The sequence below is a fragment of the Mesoplodon mirus genome, assembly GCF_964341445.2.
Source record: "Mesoplodon mirus genome assembly, chromosome: 13".
NCBI lineage: Eukaryota > Metazoa > Chordata > Mammalia > Artiodactyla > Ziphiidae > Mesoplodon > Mesoplodon mirus.
In genome coordinates this window covers 82120289-82143382 of record NC_138989.1, presented here as the reverse complement: position 1 = coordinate 82143382, position 23094 = coordinate 82120289, and the positions used below count along the sequence as shown (strand labels likewise).

General features: G+C 39.7%; 1 protein-coding gene and 1 long non-coding RNA gene across 3 annotated transcripts in view; one reads left to right on the top strand and one right to left on the bottom strand.

Moving 5' to 3' along the window:
• DOK6 (docking protein 6) overlaps window positions 1-23094 on the bottom strand; it is a 419379-nt gene that overhangs the window by 17686 nt on the left and 378599 nt on the right. The window contains exon 8 of one of the 2 annotated variants that reach the window (XM_082641622.1): window positions 6082-6363. The exons of the other annotated variant lie outside the window; for it this stretch is intronic. Coding sequence (XP_082497748.1) covers window positions 6356-6363 — 8 coding nt within the window. The 3' untranslated portion in view covers window positions 6082-6355. Of the gene's footprint in view, window positions 1-6081; window positions 6364-23094 lie in introns of those variants that run through there. 2 annotated transcript variants of the gene reach the window in all.
• Window positions 1-23094, top strand: part of LOC309815102 — a 48331-nt gene that overhangs the window by 16856 nt on the left and 8381 nt on the right. The window lies entirely within an intron of this gene.

The window sequence follows — 23094 nt, the reverse complement described above, 5'->3', positions numbered from 1 at the left end:
TTCATGAAGCCCTCGCAGTAGAGAACTACACTCAGATTTCCCTGGGGGTAACGCCGTGGTGCCCGACAGCCCTCTATAGGGTGGAGGGGACGCCTGCAGGCTGGGGGGTCTTTCCTGTGTGAACCTGGCTGGGCCACAGACCCGGTTTTAATCAAACACTAACTGAGATGCTGCTCTGAGGTGTTTCGTAGATGTGGTTAGAGTCCAGAAGTAGGGAGATGATCCCAGAGAATCTGGGTGGAGCTGATTCCATTAGGTGAAAGAACAGCACTGAGGATTTCCTGGTGAAGGAGCAATGCTGCCTGTGGATGGCAGCTTCACGTCCTGTCCCGGAGTCCCCGCCTGTGATCTTGAACTTGCCCAGTGAGCCCCCAGAAGTACGTAAGCCGATGCCTTGCATTGTCTCCATGTGTCTCTTCAACTGCCTCTGCTTCTCTGCCTGCACCCTGATGGATGGATGCATGCACCGGGGTGTCTGCTGTAACTAAGTTCTGGTCTCGGAGCACATCCCTCCTGCTTGAGATGCCCTGGGGTACAGGAAACTCTGTTGGAAGTGGCTCCACAAACTACAGCGGGTCTGGGAAAGCTGTAGCTGCAAAAATGGCCAGTTCACAGGCTGGAAATGCTCCATAATGTGATGGCATTTCAGGATTCAGGAGGCTCCAAGGTCCTCATAGTTCATTGGTTCTCATTTTGAAGGGGGGTCTTCAGTAGGTATTTGTGGGGGAGGGCTGTATATGGTATGGTGTTTGGTTTTGGATCCCAAGGACTCTTTCTGAGTTCTCAGTTGTCTAAAAAACTCCAAACCTCAGAATTCTGATTTTGGCGGCCTTTCTTAGCTTAAATATGCTCTTGCTTCGGTCTGGATCTAGAACTCATAATTGAGGTGAGGGTACCCACTGAGTTTCCCTGAGATGCTGACATTGGTGTGGACCAGAGGCGGGATTCTCATGGTGCATCTAGCCTGTGATGGTTGGGATCCTGGACTGAACCCAACGGTTGCAGGACTGCTGTGGACTGAACTGTGTCCCCCCCAGATGCACTTGTTGAAGCTGTAATCCTCAATGTGACTGACTTGGAGATAAGGCTTTTAGGATATAATTAAGTTAAATGAGGTCATAAGGGTGACCTAATCAGTGAGCATTGGTGACTTTATAAGAAGAAGAAGAAGAGAGAGATCTCTCTCTTTCCACACTCACTGAGGAAAGGTATGTGAGCTCACAGCAAGAGGGCAGCCATTTGCAGGCCAGGAAGAAAGCTCTCTCCAATATCTGACCATGCTGATGCCCTGACCTTGGACTTCCAGCCTCCAGAAGTGTGAGAAAATAAATCTCTCTTGTTTAAGCCACTCGGTCTACGGTGTTTGGTTATGACAGCATCAGTAGATTCTGGAGTGATTGATTTTAGGGCCAAAGGTCCTTAAGGACCATTTTTATTATTGTCTTATTTCTTTTCTTTTCTTTTTTAAACTTATTTATTTATTTTTGCTGCATTGTGTCTTTGTTGCTGCACGCCGGCTTTCTGTGAGCTGGGGCTACTCTTCGTTGTGGTACGCGCCTGGGCTTCTCATTGCAGTAACTTCTCTTGTTGCGGAGCACGGGCTCTAGGTGCGGGGGCTTCAGTAGTTGTGGCTCGCGGGCCCTAGAGCGCAGGCTCGGTAGTTGTGGCGCACGGGCTTAGTTGCTCCGCGGCATGTGGGATCTTCCTGGACCAGGGATCGAACCCGTGACCCCTGCTTTGGCAGGCAGATTCCTATCCACTGCGCCACCAGGGAAGCCCCTCTTATTTCTTAATTAAGAAGAAAAATGAAGCTTTTTCACTTAATAAAGATGGAACACATCTGAAATGATCAGCAGTAGTGATCACCGATGATCAGTTCAAGACAAACATTCACTGAATGGAATTGTATAAGGCATTTCATGAAAGAATAAGAAAGAAATAGATGAGTTGGGCTCATATTCAAAGAAGGAAAACCTACTAGGCAGCACCGGTTGAAGTGTAGCACTTTTAAAAGTTTAGTTTGCACATCCTTTGGTGTTTGTCGAAGCTGTGAGTCTACTGACTACCTCATGGGCAACAGGGACGCGTGAGAAGTCTGCTCTCCTCCGTAAATACGGTGCCCGATGCACAATGTTTTCCCTTTGGGGTTTTCTTCAGGAGTGTACTGGTGGACGCAGCTGTAACTTTTGCTGCGATGCGACCCTGCAGCTCTTGCTCAGGGCCTCTGCTGTGGCCCTGGCCTTCTCTGCCCCTCCCCGGTCCTCCTGGCATAGCGTTCAAAGGTCAGGAACGGTTCCTAAACCAGCAGCTACAAAGCTGACCTCCTCCAATGTGGACAAGTTCTCAGACCGAGTACAGGATTTGCATGTCGACTGATCTGGATTTAAATCCTGTTTGCCCTTAATTGGAAGTCACTTAAAGGCCCCAGGTTTTGCATTTTTCAAGCGGGGGGGGGTGGTGGTGGTGGTGGTGGTGGTGGTGGTGGTGGTGATAATATCTACCTCATGTTTCAGGCTAAGTAGAAAGTATTTTAAACAGGGTAACACATGTGAAGTTCTTTGCACAGCACTTACTCCTGTAAATGTTCCATACATATTAGCTGTTTATGTTTATGACCATGGAAAAAGATACCCCAGAACAACAAATCTCCAACCTTTCTGGTCACAAAACATCATCCATTCACTGCAAATCTGCTTTAAGGCTGCGAAGTTAATTCATTAATTTGCTCATGGGGAATGGGTCTAATTATAATATGTGTGGCCACAATTTTATTATGCACAGTTCCTGTTTTTTGGAAGAGGAACACATTGCACTGGAGATGGAAAATGGTCAGTGCTGTTGGCAGAGAGACATATAGGAGCAGCTGTGGTCATTCGATGTCCTGCACATCAGATTGGAAAGGGGCCTGGCAATGCCATAGGCCTTTCACTTCTGGAATTTGATTCTTCAACAGCACAAATTCGGAGCAGTGGGATTGCGGTGGGTCTTCTGATAGATTCAGGAGCTTGTTTTATGTTTTAAAAAATATCACTAGATGGAGGATACAAATAAAGCTGTTTGATCTGTTTTTAAAAGTGATATTAATATCAAGATATTTGGCTGTGCTCCTTAAGTCATAGTGTTTTATTTTCGGATACCAAAATCATTTGCATAGAAATTAGCATTTTTCATAAATCCTAGAGGACATAAAATGTAGGATAGAAAGTACAGTTGTATAAGTTTACAACTGTGGAGATTATTTTTCATGCAAATGTATTTAATCAATGAAACTGACAATGAAACCAAAAAAGAATTTTAACCAAATCTTGAAAAGTCTCAAGTTACATTACCTATCTATCTATCCATCTATCTATCCAAATAGAAAGATAAGATTGAACCCTATACTAGTTGTTTTTAGGTCACAAACTGTAAAATATCAGAAATTTCATGGAGTTCAACCTAAAATACATACATACAGAATTTTAAAATGTGATGATTACAAAGTTTTATGTCGTCTGTCAACTTCATTTGCTCTTACTTAAATGACTTATTCCTGTAACTGTATTCTTACGTTTTAATTAGAAAGAGCTGCAGCACTCATCATATGAACTCTGTGATGCTTCAGACCTTATTCCTAGCCCCAGTTAATGGCTTTGATGCTAATTTTAGCACACAACTCCATGATATAGTATTGTTTTTTTATTAAAATTTTTTTCTTTGATGTGTTCAATCACAGAAGATGCATGTTTGTTGTAGTGAGTGAGACCAGACAATATGAAGATGAACAAAAGTAAAGTTCATCTTCCCATCTTCCTTCAACCCCGGGCTAAGGCGTGGCTTTCTCTCTGTGTCGTTTCCCCCTGGGGGCCTGAGATCTCACCTCCCTCCCTCCTGGTGCTTTTATTTCCTGCCCCCTAAGCTAGGCTTCCCCAGGTGCCCCGAGGCCTGTGATTTGCAGGGAGCACATCTCCGTTCTGGTCGCAGCGCCGGGCACAGGGAGGCCAGCTCACGTCCACTTGCATTCTTAACGGGGCTCAGACTTTCAGACTTGCCTGCGATGGTTGCAGAATTATTAGAGAAGAGAAACTAAAACCCAGCCCCGCCTCCACTTCACCTCCCCCTGTCCGGCCACTCGTCCTGCTGGCCACGTCCTCACAAAGGGATTTTGCTTTGTTTACCACGGCGCCACTTTTTGTCCCCTCCCATCCCCCCCCCCCCCCCAGGGCCAGTGTAGCCTTAAAAATACACGCTTGTGGTTGTTGAACTGCAGCTCAGGAGCACCTCACCCAGCCTACCTCTTCCATTTCTCTTTCGGGTTGCTGCTACTGGTTTCTGATCGCCGGCCCCGTATTTTTATCGTCGTCCTTTACGGGTTTTCTCAAGGTCACCCAGCTCTAGGCCACGGTCTGTCCCGTCCTTTCTCCTGGGGGTCCCTCCTGTCACTCCCCCAGCTCTGTGTGGCGGTGCCTCCCTTCCGGGTTATACCCTCTTGGCCGCGGGCCGCATGCTTGCTCAAAGTAGTAACATGTTTATATGTTGCTTTCAGGCTTCAGATAGTTTCACGTGTAATTACTTATTTTAATTCTGAAAACGGCACTAAGAGGGCAGGTATTATTCCCACTTGGTACTCGGAGAAACAACCTGGGGGCTGGTGTGACACTGCTAGGAGCGGTCAGGTGCGTGTGAAGTCTACGACCCAGATTGCCGAGTTCCTGGTTGTGTGTTTGCTTCCTCACACTGCACCCTGGGTGTCCTCTGGGCTCTGCTTCGTGGCTTCTGGAACATCAGCTGTCTAATGACAAAACTCTAAGTCCCCCTTCCCCCATTTAACTCCCCAAATGAAGTCCAACTCTGCCACTAAAAAAAAGGCAATCATCGGTATGAACGGTGTAGGATATTCTTAGGGAAGTCAGGAGACCTGAGGTTCCTTCTGACTTTGCTGTGTTGTCACTCATAAAATGGAACAAAATGGGGCAGAGTTGCTTGGCATTTAAGCGTTCATCAGAATCACCCACAGGGTTTCCTAAACACGGACTCCTGGTCTCCACCCCTAGAATTTCTGATTTTCAGTAGGTCTGGAATTTGCATTTCTAACAAGTTCCCTGATAATGCTGATCCTGCTGACTTGGGGACCACACTTTAAGAATTGCTGGCCCACATAATTTCTAAATTCCCTTAAATTTCAACCAGCTGTGATTGGGGGTGACAGTGGTCACTGTCAGTAAGCTGCTGATAAAACCATGTAGCTTGGCACTTTTTTGAAGATGAGAAGCTAAGATGGAGGATGCTCATACATACCCACCAGCTTCTCCTGACCAGGTCTGCCTAAAGCTTGATGTGAATCCAATATTGGTTCCCTTTTCCATTTGAACCTATGATGAACTTGAATGGATAGTGTTTATGTTTTAGAAATTTGTAGAGACATCAAAACCAATCTGCATGCCATCGGATTTCTGAATGACCTTGTCACTTAGCATAATAATGTTATATAATAACCTGCCTAGTGGTATGAATCTTCAATTACCCAGCCCGCCTTGTAAAATACTCATCCTTAAGGTTGATGATAATGGGACTACAGTGATTGATGAATGGGATTTTATACTGTGATTCTGGTTCTCACCAAAAAGGAATGTATTTGGGCTCTATAGCTAGTTTCTAGTCAGGGCAGCAGCTGCACAATTTATGTTTCTTATCATTCTGCTAGGTTCATGGGTTCTGAGGGAAATAATCCTATTTTCCTGCTTAATAAATATAGGGTAAACTCATTAATTACACTGAGACTAATCTGGCATTTAGTGCAGACACTAAAATGCACTGCATTGAGTATCTGACCTTTTACAATATTAACAGTTGGAACGGGCTAAAATTTAACATACAGCACAAATAGAATTAGCAGTATGCTCCTGAAAATTTTTATATTTCGTTCAGCTGCCTTCCAATAAGAATTTATAGGCAGCAAGACCATCTAAGACAAAAATAAAACTAATTTTCTAAACTGTGTGGATACCATTAAATATATAATTTATTATACTAATTATAATAGAACAAGTAATTTTTTTTTTTTTAGTTTTTAAAAATTTTTTTTAAAATTTATTTTTGGTTGTGTGCAGGCTTTCTCTAGTTGTGGTGAGCGGGGGCTACTCTTCGTTGCGGTGCGCGGGCTTCTCATTGCAGTGGCTTCTCGTTGCGGAGCACGGGCTCTCACACGCGGGCTTCGGTAGTTGTGGCTCATGGGCTTAGTTAGTTGTTCCACGGCATGTGGGATGTTCCAAGACCAGGGATCGAATCTGTGTCCCCTGCATTGGCAGGTGGATACTTAACCACTGCATCACCAGGGAAGCCCCAAGTAATTCTCTTTGATTAGGGCTTTACTAGGTTAGAGAACTAAAAAAAAGCCCAGATAAGAGAGACATTTAAGTGGATATAATGCAAATTTCAATCTAAAATTTTGAAATACATCCAAGAAATCTTGAAGGAAAAGTAAACAGTAAAGTACACAACCTTTTTTTTAGTACACACACATACAAAACATAAACTCAGTTTCAAAAACCAAATAAGTGAAATTATAATATCTCTTCCCTTAATAATAAAATGAAAAACTTATTTGAAAGGATAGATACAATTAATGACTTTTCTTCAGAGTTTATTCATATGTTTGTACCCTAAAATGTTTCAGTTAAGCCTGTGAACCTTTGGTCAAAGCTTCAGGAAAATGTGTATTGCTTGTTAATTGACAGTTCTCAAACATTATTACATATGTGCTTTATGTTAGATCAGAATTTGTTTGGGAGAAGATCTATTTGGGAATACTGTGGCCTATTTGTGTTTCTTCTTTTTTCCTCCCCGTGTGTATGAGAGGTATCTTAACAGTGTTATGGTTTCCTGGAATATTGAAAGGAGATTATTAAACTGTAGAAACAAGTTCAGTCAAAATTATGGCACTGCCTATTTTGCATGTGGCTATGTGTATTTAAAAAGGGCTATGTCTATTTTATTTTGCATGGGTTATTTCATCAGTAGTCTTATTTCTTGGATCATTACTTCTCATCACTCATTTCTTCCATGAAATCTTTTCAATGGCCTTCATACTCCCACCTTCATCCTCCCCAAAAGGACATAACAGGTGAAATAAACCCACCATCTAAGTGCTCGTGAACTTTCCTCCTCTGAGGTGAAAATACTTTCTTCGGTGATGAGTTTAATGTCTCACCAGCATATATGCCTCCCTTAGATTATAAACCGCAAGTGCAGGAGCTGTGTCTCTTTATGTGCTGTCCAAGTTCTGACTTCTTGATGGCACTTAATCATAAGAATCATTAAATGAGTGAGAAATTGCTCTACCAAACGCCTCCATTTTGGCAGTAAAAGGATATGAAATAGAGCTTGTTTTTTTTTTTTTTTTTTTTTTTTGCGGTAAGCGGGCCTCTCACTGTTGTGGCCTCTCCCATTGCGGAGCGCAGGCTCAGCGGCCATGGCTCACGGGCCCAGTCGCTCCGCGGCACGTGGGATCTTCCCGGACCGGGGCACGAACCTGTGTCCCCTGCATCGGCAGGCGGACTCTCAACCACTGCACCAGCGGGGAAGCCCTAGAGCTTGTTTTGAAGTGCTTCCCTGAAGTGCTTCCAGGATGTAAGGACTCACCTTCCTTTCTGAGCAGAAATGTATTTTGACCCCCCCCCCCCGTTGCTAAACTTCTCCATTCTTTATTTTTATCCAACTTTGCAGTTACTCCCTTTGGTAGAGACCCTGCACCAAAGTCAGAGTTAGAGAAGATTTATGACGCTCATAACACCAATCCCAGTTGGCAGTCTGTTAATATGTGAGATGGCAGAGCAATTTGTGGGTATGAAAAGTCTTGGCTTAAGATTTTCTGAGGAAGCTTAAGAGGTACTTTGGGTTCCAGCTCTAAGATAAATAAGTTGTGGGGATGTAATGTACAGCATGGTGACTATAGTCAACAATACTGGATTGTATATTGGCGAGTTGCTGAGAGAGTAGATGTTAAAGGTTCTCATCACAAGAAAAATAATTTGGTGTTTAATAGCAAAATAAAAAACCAAACCAAAAAACACAAATAGGAAACAGTCTAACTGTTTGACAGTGGGAGTTGGTTGTATCTATTAAACTATAGACCTACTGCTTAGAATATCGTGTAGCTATTCTAAATGATGATGTACAAGGATATTAATGATGTGGGAGAATGCCCATGACATATTGTTAAGGAAAAGACTGATGAAAAAGTATTAAAGATAAGATGCACTGAGTAAAAAAATCAAACTAAACAAAACTAAACAAAAAGGCTGCACATATCTTTATACCTACATACCAACATGATAGTCTCTGGGAGATGCTTTTAAACATTTTATTCTCATTTCTCACTTTATTCTTAGTTCTTTTTTCTTTCCCCAAATTTTCTTCAATTCCCATACATTATTTTAATCAGAAGTATATGCACTTAAAGATAGATTTAAAATAGTAACTTGCTTGAATAAATATTCTTGCAGTTTCTAATTATATTGTCCTAAAATATGCCAGATTCTGTTTATTGCCTTGACAACTGCCCATTTGCCCTTTTGTCCTTGTGATAAGAAGCCAGGGTAGAAATCTTTTGATCTCAGGGAAGTTAGGGTTTTCCCTCAGGCAAGGAGATAAATAATGACTAGTAAGCTCATCACAGCAATTCCTTCCCCTTTGCCAGTTACTTACTTTCCCAGCGTTTCCCAGTGCAGACAGAGTTACCCATAATGTCAAAATTCTGGCCCATGAAATAGAAGACATCTGTGTGGAAATTTGGAAAGATTTCCTTCACTGATTAAAAATTAATAAGCCTAAAAGTGGAGAAACTTTGTCTCTTCCTTCTGATTTGTGTTTTGAAAGTAAATGTGATTCCTGGAGCTCTAGCAGTCATCTTGTGCACAAGAGTTACAAGCATGAAGATGGAAAGGAAGCTTGCTAAGCACAATAGAACAGAAGCATAGAAAGACCCTGGATCCCCAGTGATATCACTGAGCAGCTAAATCAACAAGAGGAGCCAAATGAGGCTTTTTTATATGATAAAGAAATGAATTATTGGTGTAAACCACTGTCAGTTGGTTTTTAACTTACTTGCAGCAAAAAACATTCCTAATTATTAAATGAGGTCCACTAGCAAAATTAGATGGTGGGATCATAACTATCTCTTTTTAAAAATACTATTAAAGCCCCCTTACAAATCGTTTGAAAAAAAGAGAATATTGTAAACAATGTAATTTAACAATATTTGTTATAGTGCAGTTTGGAGTAGGTTCTCTTTCCTTTTTTTTTAAAATTAATTTTTATTGCAGTATAGTTGCTTTACAATGTTGTGTTAGGTTCTGCTGTGCAGCAAAGTTAATCAGTTATACATATACGTATATCCACTCTTTCTTAGATTTCCTTCCCATGTAGGTCACCACAGAGCAAGGAGTAGGTTCTCTTTCCTAATAGTGGTCACCAAGATGTGGTTTCCCTTGAGATCAAGCAAACTTGGGGCTAACCTCTTTTTGCAAGGGGACGGAGGACAGGAGATGGATTCCTGCTGTTCTCTGGTCCCTGTGCCAGGAGACGCTGACTCGCCCAGCTGTAGCACAGTAAGCCTTAGGGGTGACACTGGCCCTACGTGTGCTGCCTGCGTGAGGCTCAGCTGCTGGGCCCCCCCTCAGGCTTGAACTTTCAACTTGAAAATAATACAAATGTCGGTTTCGAAAAAGTAAAAAGAGAAAACTTGAGTGGCCTTTCTTAAACTATGAAAAAAAATATTTGTCTTTGACAGTTTCTTGGCAATTCAATTCCCAACTATGTGGTACTTGAACAAGAGTCCAGTATTCTCTAGCATAGAGGTGACCCCAAATGTGCAGTATTCTCTATGGATTAGCCCAAAATGTGATGAAAAGTATAATAGCCAGAGAGTCAGAGATGTGGTAATAGTTCTGGGAACTTCAGTATCTAGTTGGATGGCTGTTTTGGTTTCCTACTGCTGCTGTAACAAATGGCCACAAACTCAACGGCTTAGAACAACACAGATTACCCTGTTGCAGTCCTGGAGGCAGGAGTCTGAAATGAACGTCCCTGGGCAGAAAGGTCAGCAGGGTCACACTCCCTCCGGACTGTTTCCTTGCTTCTTCCTGCTCCTGGAGGCCGTCCCCATTTTTGGCTCATGATCCCACTGGCACATCACCTTTGTCCTCTTCTGCAGCCACATCCCCTCCTGCCTCCCTCTTATAGACACACTTGTGATTACTTTTAGGGCCCCTCTGGGTAATGCATCTGTCTCACCACTCAAGATCCTTAACTGAATCACCCCTGTGAAGTCCCTTTGTCATGTAAGGTTCTGGGGATGCGGAAGTGATGGGCGTCCTTGGGGGACCATTATCCAGCTCACCACAAGAGCCTTAGACAGTTAAGTAAAAACCATACTGATACTAGTTGAACCCAAATTGTGTTCCACACACTATTTATTCTAAGGCCTGGAAAACAGGAGAAAAAAAGTGAATATTTAAGAGGAAAAAACATTAACTCACTTAATATTTGTATCCCTATGTGATAAGTACTAAAATTATTCTCATTTGACAGATGAAGATAATAAAGTACAGAGAATTTAGTTTACCTGAGATCATAATGCTTGTAAGGGGAAGAGTCCTAAACAAGAACCCCTATTCTTCCTCTGCATGCTACCTGCCACCTTGACGTCTTAGGACTGGAGTTTCATGGGTTGTTGAGAGGGTATAATAGAACTAGATACTCTCTGTATTTCAAGTTCTAATGGATTCTTTCCAACCCAAGGATGTAAATATATTTTGCCCAATGAGAAAAATTCCAAAGGTATGTTAGTTGTAGCAACAAAATCATTAAAATAAATGTTTCAGAGTCATTTATTATGTTGTTTGGAAAGAGTGTAGTGTAGGGAAAAAGTCATATTTCTTAAAATACAAACATCAAGATATTAGTAATGACATTTCTAAGCTGGCCAGAATGACTGAACTATTCAGAGGTTGAGTCTGAGAGGCCAGATTATATAACAGGTCACTGTAAAAAAGATACCCCATGTCTTTCAGAGGCCATTTTCATAAATGAATTTTAAAAATCTAGCATTCTGAAACTATTATGATGCCAAAATAGAAAAAAGTCTGGAGTAAAGAAGATATTCATGTGAACTTTTTTTTACAAAATTATGAATTCTGACAAAATAAAGTAACAAAGCTTTTTGTGTTAAGCTAGATCTACTGGACTTGTATACAGGCAGAGTGCATGGGATGAATCATGTTCAATAATGGCACTTAATATCTTTCCCAGAACCATAATGGGTAATTTCTGAAGCATAAGTGATTTCTGAAAAGAGGAACTAAACAGAGGCAAAATAAATGTTGACATAATGTAACTTCTTTGTTATAAGCAATTTGAAAATATAACGGGGAAGAGTAGAATGTAATTGTAATATAGAATATATTTTAAAACCCCATTTAATGAGAAGCCATTTGGTAGGTAGTGTACCTAAAGAAAAATATTAACATAATTTGAAATTAGGGAAATTCATGGATTAGTGGCTTTAGATTTCATTTACTGTTTCAATGCAATAGAAAAAGGAAGCCAAATTGAATGGTTCCAAATGTTGTGGTTTTTTTTTTAATGTAGTTTCTTATTTTTTTTCTTTAAACCCACATTTGTTTATTTATTTATTTTTGGCTGTGTTGGGTCTTCGTTTCTTTGCGAGGGCTTTTCTCCAGTTGCAGCGAGCAGGGGCCACTCTTCATAGCGGTGCACGGGCCTCTCACCATCACGGCCTCTCTTGTTGCGGAGCACAGGCTCCAGACGCGCAGGCTCAGTAGTTGTGGCTTACGGGCCTAGTTGCTCCGCGGCATGTGGGATCTTCCCAGACCAGGGCTCGAACCCGTGTCCCCTGCATTGGCAGGCAGATTCTCAACCACTGCGCCACCAGGGAAGCCCCAAATGTTGTGTTTTTATAGCACATACAGAGATTAAAAAAAACCCTAAAAATTGTAAAAATAACTCCATAAAGATAAGCTGAACTGTAAATGTTTCTTTCCTGCTGATTTCAATTTGTTGCCTTAAAATTGTATATGCTGGGAACTAACTCCCACCCCTTGAAAGACAGCCATCATAATTACTTCTATTTGCTTTTATATTAAAGTCAAATGGCTTGGAGAATGAAGCTGTGCGGCTAAGTTTAGAGGGTTTCTCAGCTGATGATATCTGAGAGCGAACCAGTCAAGTGTGAGAAAACTGTAATAGAGGCTTGGTCATCAGGGCATCATGGAAATGATGGATTCTCAGGGTAGAATCACATCTGATATTTATTATGCTGTGTCTTCCACAAATGACTGAAGCAGCCTGATTACTCAAGATGTGGATTCTACGTGATAAAAACATCACATTTCAATCTCATGGCCAAAACTTGTTGTTAAAGTAGTTTCATTTTAGGGCTTCCCTGGTGGCGCAGTGGTTGAGAGTCCGCCTGCCGATGCAGGGGACACGGGTTCGTGCCCTGGTCCGGGAAGATCCCACATGCCGCGGAGCGGCTGGGCCCGTGAGCCATGGCTGCTGAGCCTGCGCATCCGGAGCCTGTGCTCCGCAGTGGGAGAGGCCACAACAGTGAGAGGCCCGCGTAACACACACACACACAAAAAAAGTTTCATTTTAGAGCTAACTAACTTATTGAGGGCACTTCATGATCTTGGATGCCCGTCAAGCAAATATCGGAGACATTCAAGCAATGCTAAGGACGTATAGGTATCTTTCTTTTTATGGAAAAACACTTCATACCTTTTTCGATCTTTTTTAGAATGAACAATTTCAGTCATTTCAGAATGGTAAGTGCTCTTCAAAGCCCATTTGTTGCCTTTTGGGCCATAGGCAAGCCAGAGTTAATGACTTAATTTTTTTACGAAATGAGTTTAGGTGTTCTCAGATTTAAAAATACTTAATTTTTCTCAGCTAGTTTGCAGAATATTGCTGCTGACAAAAAAACTTCTAAAAAAATAGTTTCTAATTTTGTGGTATCTTAATGGATTTTGGATGAACAAGATAAAAGTGTTTAAAATTCAAATGAAGAAATGTTTCCTTTTAGCTCACAACTCCAATTTCTCGCTTGCAGGTCAATATATTAGTTATAATAGTAATAATTAGTAGTAATAGTAGAAAAATCACAGCATTAATTGTAAGTTTACTATGTACTAGGATTTATGGTTTCTTTAAACACATTAAATTCTGTTTACAAGCCAGTGACTTGCTAAAAAGATTTTTAGTTCTATTTTACACATTAGGAAACAGACAATATGGTAGTTAAGTTTTCTGCCCATGATTGCATAGCTAGTACTCCAGCAAGGTTGGTTTGGCCTCAGAACCGATGCCCTCATCCCCTCTAGAAGCTAAAAAACATGAAGTGAAAATGGTTGTCTCTATAACCTAAAAACTTAGAAGCAACAGTAAGTGGAATATTTCTTTCTAAATTTTATAATATTAATAATAATATTAATAATGAATAACATGATACTATTGTTTTAGTTTATTTAAGAGATTCCAAAAGTATACAAAACAGAAAACAAAAAAATTCTGTTCTCCTAAAATCTGGTAAGATCAACTTCTGGCATTTTAGATAACTTGAATTTTCACAAAGATTTGAAGACATATTCTAATGTGCAAGTGTTATATAATTAATACAGTTAATTTTTAAATTATGATTTTACTCTTTTGAATAGTTTTAGCTTCACAGCAAAACTGAAGGGAAGGTGCAGAGATTTCCCATAAACCCGCTGCCCCTACACATGCACATCCTCTCCCCCATTATCAACATCATCCACCAAAATGTTACATCTGTTACAACAGATTAACCTACATTGATACATCGTAATCACTCAAAGCCCATAGTTTACTTTAGGGTTCATTCATGGTGTTGTACATTCTATGGGTTTGGACAAATGTATAAAGATATATATCCATCATTATGGTATCATACAGAGTATTTTCACTGTCCTAAAGATCCTCCGTGCTCTGCCTGTTCATCTTCCCCTTGACCAACCTCTGGCAACCACTGATCTTTTTACTGTCTCTCTAGTTTTGCCTTTTTCAGAATGTCATATAGTTGGAATCATAAGTACATAATATTTTCAGACTGGCTTCTTTCTCTTGGTAATATGCATTTGAGGTTCTTCCATCTGTTTTTATGGCTTGATAACTCATTTATTTTTAGCCTGGAATAATACTGTGTGGATATACCACAGTTTATTTATGCATTCACTAGGTTGCTTCCACGTTTTGGCAATTATGAATAGAGCTGCTATTAATAGCTGTGTGCAGGTTTTTGTGTGGATGTAAATTTCCAGTTCTTTTGGGTAAATATCAAGAAGCGTGAATGCTGGACTGTATGGTAAGAGTATGCTTAGTATTTTAAGAAACCGCCAAACTGTCTTCCAAAGTGGCTGTATCATTTTGCATTCCCCAGCAATGAATGAGGGTTCCTGTTGCTCCACGTTCTCACCAGCATTTGCTGTTGTCAGTGTTCTGGATTTTGGCCGTTCCAGTGAGTGGAATCCTGTTGTTTTACTTTGCATGACATATAACATGGATCATCTTTTCACATGCTTACTTTCCATCTGTATATCTTCCTTGGTGGGGTGTCTGCTAAGACTATTGGCTCAGTTTTAATCAGGCTGTTTCCTTTTGTTGAGTTTGAGTTCCTTTTATATTTTAAATGAGAGTCCTTTTTGGATTATCTTGTGCAAATATATTCTCCCAGTCTGTAGCTCGACTTCTCATTCTCTTGCCATTGTCTTTCATAGAGCAGAAGTTTTTCATTTTAATGAAGTCCAGCTTATCAATTATTTCTCTCATGGACCATGGCTTTGGTGTTGTATCGAAAAAGTCATCGCCAGACCCATAGGTTTTCTCCTATGCTATCTTCTAGGAGTTTTATAAGTGTTATGTTTTGCATTTAGGTCTGTGATCCATTTTGAGTTCACTTTCATGAAGGGTGTAGAGTCTGTGTCTAGTTAAACTTTTTTTTGTATGTGTGTGCATATGGATGTCCAGTTGTTCCAGCACCATTTGCTGAAAAGACTATCCTTGCTCCATTGTGTTGCCTTTGCTCCTTTGTCAAAGATCTATTTCTGGGCTCTCTATTTTGTTCCATTTACCTATTTGCCTATTTTGCCAGTACCAAACGGTGTTGATTACTGTGGCTTTATAGTAAGTCTTGTAAGTCTTGAAGTTGGAGAATGTCATCCTTCAATCTCGTTCTTTTCCTTCAATATTGTGTTATCTATTCTGAGTCTTTGCCTCTTCGCATAAACTTTGGGATCAGTTTGTCATTTCTATGAAACAAATCACTGGCATTCTGAATGGGAAAGCATAGAATCTCTACATCAGTTTGGGAAGAACTAGAATCTTTACAATTTGAGTCTTCCTATCTGTGAACATGGACTATTTTTCCATTTATTTACTTCTTCTTTGATTTTCTTTATTAGATGTTAATGTAAATGGTACTGTGGCTTTAATTTCAGATTCCACTGTTTCATTGCTGGTATATGGGAATTCAATTGACTTTTCTGTATTAACTTGTATCTTGCAGCTTTGCTAATTACTTACTCATTTCAGGAGTTTTTTGGTCAGTTCTCCCAAATTTTCTGCATTGATGATCATGTCATCAGAGAACAAAGACAGTTTTATTTTTTCCTTCCCAATCTATGTACTTTTAATTTCCTTTTCTTACTGCATTATCTACTATACTACTTCAGTATAATACTGAAAAGAAGTGTAAAGGGCAACATCCTTGTCTTGCACCTGATCTTACTGGGGAAGCTTCTAGTTTCTCACTCTTAAGTAAGTGTGATGTTAGCTGTAGGTTTTTTGTAGATGTTCTTATTAAACTGAGCAAGGTCCCCTCTAGTCCCAGTTTACTGAAAGTTTTTATAATAATTGGGTGTTGGATTTTGTCAAAAGCTTTTTCTGTGTCTACTGATATACTCATTTGATTTTCCTTTTTTAGACTGTTGATGTGATGGATTGCATTAATTGAGTTTCAGTTGTTGAACCAGACCTGTAGGGTTGAGTTGCCCACAGGCTGGATTCACTGTTGCACATTTATGGTGGTCAATATATTCTGCTCCTCTCTTTGTTTGCTGAAAATTAGGTGTATACAGAGACTTGATCAGATTTCAGGTTTGAAAATGATTTTTGACTAAGATGCCAAATCAACTCAATGGGGGAAATGAAGTTTGTTTTTGAACAGATTGTGCTGCAACAACTTTAGTATCTATATAGATTTTCAAAATCCTCTATTCCTACTTCACTCCATGTAGAAAAGTCAATTTGAGGTGAATCAAATACCTAAATGTAAAAGTGAGGCCCATAGAGCTTTTAGAAGAAAACATAGAAGCCTATCATTGTGTTCTTGAGGTAAGCAACTTTTTCTTAGGGAGGACTTAGTAAAGCACAAACCTTTGAAGAAAACAGTGTGAAATCAGAGTTTTCCAAAATTAAAAATTTCTTCTCCACAAAGGACTCCATTAAGAAAGTATAGAGGCAACCCATAGAAAGGGAAAGAATTTGCAATACTTATATTTAACAACTTATACCAAGAAAATATAGAGAACACCTACAAAACAAAAATAAGACCTAAAATCCAGTTTTGAAAAGAGCAAAAGCCTTGAACAGACACTTTAGAAAATCAGATAGACAGTGGCCAATGGGCACATGGAAAGATGTTCAACTTTATTACTCATGTCAATGCAAATAAAAAAACAAGATAGAACAACACACCTGCTAGTACCACTAAAGTTAAAATCTTGAAATACCAAATACTGACTAGGATGGGAAACAACTGGAACTACACTCCCATCTGAATGGCTGAAATAGAAGAGACTGACATCAAATGTTGAAGAAGCAACTGGAACTCTCACAAGTGGTTGGTGGGAATGTAAAATAACAACGTTTGGGAGTTTCCTACAAAGTTAAACACACATCCAACTTATTACCTAGTGATTCCCCCCCAATTAATTAACCAAGAGAAATGGAAATATGTGTCCAAAAAAGACTTGTATGAGATTGTTTTTCACAGTCTCGCTCATGATAATGAAAACTGGGAACAATCCACAAGATGGTCAGTAAGAGAGAGGATTAACAAATTGTGGTATATTCATACAATGGAATAATATTCAATGTTACTGGACAATAATGGGACAGTATTCAGTGAAAAGAAACAAAGCACTAAACCACACAACAATACAAATAAATGTCAAAAGTTTGTTGAGAGAAGGAAGCCAGACACAAAATAATATACAATGTCTCATTGCATCTTTAGAAGTCTAAGAACAAGTTAAATAGATTCGATGGTGATCGAGTTCAGGAAGGAGTTGTTTGGCGGTGGAGAATTTGACTGGAAAGAGTCACAAGCGAACTTTATGAGCTGATAGAAATGTTCTATATCTTGTTTAGGTGGTGGTTACATGAGTAATTTCAAACCTCAAAGGTGTGAAATTAACGGTCTATAAATATTTATCTTATTGTAGGTAAATTATAACTCGACAACAAGTTAATATGGGAAAACAAAAATAAATAAGTCAATCAAGTTGGCTTATTATATGAATCTGTATAAAACTCCAGGGTATAAGCTGTGATGAAAATCTGAGTCAAGAATCATATTTAAAGAGGAAAATTGCATGGAGGCAGCAACCTTATTTTTCTGGTTTACTAATGCCTGCTTTAACAAACATTTGATGAAAGAATGAACAAAAAGAAGAAATGAATATAAGACAGTGATAGTCACTGTGAGGAAGTAAAAAGATACTGCCCCTAACTACTAGAGAACATACCATTTGTAATACAAACTATGAAATAGTGTCATATAAGAAAAGAAAGAAATGTGATGGCAGTTCAAAAAAGGAAGAACTTATACCCAGTTGGGGGAACCAGTGGTACAAAAGGCCTTAGTAGAAGAAGTAGAAGATAACTTATTTATGGAAATATTTATTAACAATTACTTGTATCATTTATTTTTTATATTCTTTTAAAAATTAGTATATTAAAAAATTTGAGCTATTTTACCCCTAGACTAACAAAATAGAAGATTCTTGCCCTTTTTTTTGTTTACATTCTTCCTTAATATATACAGGTATTTTTTAAAGGTTAATGTCATTTCAAGATATTAGTATCCCAAGGGTGACATTCTGACATTTTTATAGTTTTCCTGAATGAAATTTAAAAAGTTACTTTAGAGAGGCAACTTAGTAAATGAGACATGGCTTATATAGCATGTGGTAAATAGTTTTCAGGTAAGTGGAACAAAAATGTGAAAAAAATGAAAGTAAAGCAAGCAATGATACATATTTTCCTAATTGTTTTATTTTTTTCACATTTAATATGCCATTGGTGGGTAACATTATCTGACTACAGTGATGGTGGCATTTTATTCCCATAAAAAGGATACAACTCTTTTTTTAGAGAATCTTAGAAGAATTATACCACAGCAATGCCACAAAGAATTTTAAAATCATGTCTTCTTCCTTTCAATTGGTGAGAAGACCCTGTCCCTTGGGGTAGGTTTTGTGCAGGTGTAAATCATTGGTTTCTAATTCATTTCTGGTAAATATAAGCAAGTCTATCAGGAGGTAACATAAAAATTGAAAATAAATTAATCTCTATAAAATTACTGAATCAACAGGTGCAATTTCCAGAAAGAGTAATCACCATAGCCCAGCTGAGTTGTCATGAGACGAGCTGTTTTCAAGAATCTTACTAAAAAATATTCACACGACCCAGGGTGCTTTTAATCTGAACTCTACCTTCTGCTCAAGACACCACCCTCCATGCAACATCAAATAGCTTCAATAGTCTAGGCTGCCCCAAACTAGGCTATGAGGATGACAAGCCATTGCTACCTGGAGTCTGGTAGCTGGCTTGACAGTTTTGGGTTCTGACTAGGACTTCCTGCTCTGGAATAGTGCTGAGTCCCTGTTTTGACATGTACCTTTCCTAAGCGCATTCATGATAGGGAATTTCAACAAGTTGTCAGTGACTTTAATTTTTCTATAAACTTTATTTTGGGAGCAAGACTGGTCTGTTTTGAAATTGACTTGTGCCATGTATTTTGCTTAGCAAATTCTACTTTTAAGGATATGTGCGTTCATATTTCAGACCCTCCCAGGCTGAGAAAGTTCCGTCAAAGATGGTGGTCTTACGTTCTAAGAAGGCTGGTGTACAGGTGAAAGCTGACACAAGTTAGACTTACATAGAGTAAAATAAATTAATTAGAAGTGAGGGGAAGGGTGAATATCATCAGAGACAAATTCACAGTGACATTTTTTTCATTATGTGGATTGGTAGAATTTGGATTAGAGAAACTGGGAATGTGGGTCCCAAACATTCCTGAAAAGCAAGCCATGCTCATTTATGTGTTTCCAGACCCTTCTCTGGATTTCTTCTCCTGCTTCCAATTATCCTGTTACGAGGCTCACCTTGAAGTGACAGGGATTCATCTCTGTCGAATCCACTAGTTGGGACTCTGGCCACAGCCAGCTTTCCCTACACTGTCCACCACCCAGACGATTGCTGTGACATTTCCTTTCTCTTCTCCCTCAAAGAAATACTCAGGCAGAAAGTTCATTCTTCTAGAAGGTGCCCCAGGCCCTCAGTTCCGGGATGACTGCAGTTCACAGTTCGGTGACTAGCTCTTTCCCTATGTGGTCCAGGATGGCCTCCCACAGTCTGGTTACTCAGGAAAAATAAGCCTGGGCAGATACATGGAGCCGTTTCTCTCTTCCTTCCCACTTGTTAGGAGGTAGTTAAAAGCAGATGAAACTTCTCATTAAAGACCTTTACTTTGAGTGCAGCAAGACTTTGTATTTACCCTACCTGCCAAATGGGTAAAATTCCCAAACCGTGGTGTCATTAAGTGAATCAGTTTGTATAATAAGGAACTTCGTTATACAGAAGACCTGGCAGTCTGCCTAGTGCACCGTCAGTGCTCAGTAAACATCTGTTAAATGAACATAAGCATTAGAGTACTGGACCCCTGTCCTCCCGTTGCTCAGGGGCAATGTTGTTCCGAGCTTTTTTATCTTTATTTCTGCTTTCTCTGGTGATCAGGTCGTGCTGTTTTTCAGTGGATTGCTATTAAATTTTGCAAATGTTTGTACCCGCTGTTTCATAGTTAAGAATAAATTCTTAGCTCCTTGGAACTATCCCCATATCCTTCATCACACGTTTAAAGAGACTGAAGGATTTCTACAGCCATTGTTAAGCATATTCTAAGTGAGGTAGATTGGAGGGCTGAGCATGCTACGCTTAAATGACCTTGGCTACATCTGGTCCGTATTTCACAAGAGAACTCTACAGTTCGGAGAGGGTGATCAACTTGTCCAAGGTTGTACGAGAAGCTATGACAGAACTGGGATGAAAACCCAGGTGTGTCGACCTCAGTAGGATCTGATGACAGTAGTCAGAGAGTATTACGTTACTCCAGTTACTTCACACACCTGTGCTGAAATCCTAGAGCTCACATCTCAGTCTGTAAAATATGACGTGTTGTCACTACTTCTACTGCCAGTAATCTTAAGCCACGGTAGTACTTCATTTGAAGAAATGGTATCACTGGTTTTTAAAGCTGAAAAATCAAAATGATGAGGAAAAAAGCATATTTTGGTGGATCTGAAAATAGACATTCACTTTCCAGAGAATAACTTTCTCCTCTGCCTAACGATGCGTACCTCTGCTAGGGAGATCATGCTTACTCCAGAACACCACAAAAAACAGATACTTTTGCAGAAACCAAGCTAAAACGTATTGGATATTTGATAAAGCTATATGCTATTGAATAGTACTGGCCACGTTTGGTGAGCTAGAAACGAAGACGGAACCAAACTGATATGAAGAGTGGTCAGGAGCCAAGTGAGCACAAGACAACCATCTCTTACTTGTTTAAACAACATACTAATTTTCAAGGGAGACCATTCTAGTTTTTCTATAATTTGCATCATTTTAAAATTATTTCCCAGAAGGACTATTTACCAGATGATCAAGGACAACAAAACCTAAATGAGCATGTAATGTGTTGTAATTACAGAGCTCAAAGAATTGAGTGTTTTTTATTCTTGATGGGTCAGATTCCCTCGCATACCAGGATCTGGTTCACAGAGGCGATGCAGCACACCGCACGACTGCACATACGCTAAATATAGACAACCAAGATCTAGATATCTTCCATATATTGTTAAAGGAATTTAAAACATTCTTATGTAGAATGTGCTTCAGCTAGATAGCACAATCAATTATAAACATGTTCTAGATTTTATAATGTAATTCTCAAAAACAACTTTAAAAAAAAATAATTTATTAAAAAAAAAAAGATTGGCATGCATGTCAACTCCTCTACCACTGTGCCCCCTGCCCCAGGGCAGGAGGCTTCTCTGTATCCACTGTGCCTGGCCCAGGTGGAAAGTAGGACGCCAGTAAATGTTTTTTAAATGAACAAATCCAGGTAGGGCGTCCACCAGCATTGGAAATTCCAAAAGACAAAATTAAAGGCACCAAAGACAAACGGACAGATGTGAACAATGTGAGCACCTGTGTCTACCATTGGCTCCCCGCCCCTCTGCTTCAGACACCTTGTTATCTAAAGGCTAATGTTCAGTGATCTAGGCCATGGCTGTCGGCTTGGTTCTGCGTGTGGAATGAAATACGAGGGGAGAGAGAAAACGGAGGCCCAGATAGGAGGGCCGCGGAAGGTTTGGGGACTGAAATGGAAGTCCCAGCCATCAAGGTTGCAAGTTTACACAAGAGAGAGCCTGGCTGCCTAGACACCTGAGAAACAGCAACTGTTTTTAAATGGCAGAGGTGCTCAGTGCTTCTTCAGCCGCACTAGGAGACATCCTCTTTTTTGAGAGCATCCCTGATATGGGTAACAGAGGGCTTGGGGTGTAACCCGTGCTCTGCTCAACTCTGAGGACGTGGGGCTTGTCATTCCGCTGCAGCAACAAAGGGAAATTAGTGGTGCATTTCAGTAATAGGCAGATTATTATGTCACAGGGGATGTGCAGTGTCTTTGCGTCTTAGAAACAGTATCTTCAGACTCACATTGCAGCCTCCGCTGATGTGCTCACAGCTGTGTAGGGACCTCAGTGGCAGAATACCTGCTGGATATTCAAATTAAGAAGAAAAAGTGTTTAAAAATTTATTTTGAACTTGAGATTCAGCTAGTGCCAGCTGAAATCTTAGTGGTTAGCCATAGCTACATTTGGAAAAAACTAGGTGTAATGTATTTAACCTGGTTGGATATAACTAGTAAATTGATACATATTTCAGCAAAAGAAATATTGCAAAGTACGTTTGTATAAATGTTTTTAAAAATGTTTTTTGCAACTCTGACAATCTGTGTGTGTTCAGTTGCACACCCCACCTCTACCACAGTGCAAAACAGGCACAGTTACACTTTCAGTTATAAAAGAGTAAGTTTTGGGGATCTGATGTACAGCATGGTGATTATAGCTAACAATACTGTATTATGTACTTGAAAGTAGCTAAGAGAGTAGATCTTAAATGTTCTTACCGCAAAAAAGAAAGGGTACTTCTATACGAATTGTAAAATTTTTTGTTCTAATTCTGTGAAGAATACCATTGGTAGTTTGATGGGGAATGCACTGAATCTGTAGATTGCTTTGGGTAGTATAGTCATTTTCATAATACTGATTCTTCCAATCCAAGAACATGGTATATCTCTCCATCTGTTTATGTCATCTTTGATATCTTTCATCAGTGTTTTATAGTTTTCTGCATACAGGTCTTTTGTCTCCTTAAATAAGAGGTATGTTTATTCCTAGGTATTTTATTCTTTCTGTTGCAATGGTAAATGGAATTGTTTCCTTAATTTCTCTTTCTGATTTTCATTGTTAGTGTATAGGAATGCCAGAGATTTCTGTGCATTAATTTTGTATCCTGCAACCTTAACAAATTCATTGATTAGTTCTACTAGTTTTCTGGTGGCATCTTTAGGATTCTCTATGTATAGTATCATGTCATCTGCAAACAGTGACAGTTTTAATTCTTCTTTTCCAATTTGTATTCCTTCTTTTTTCTTCTGTGGTTGCCATG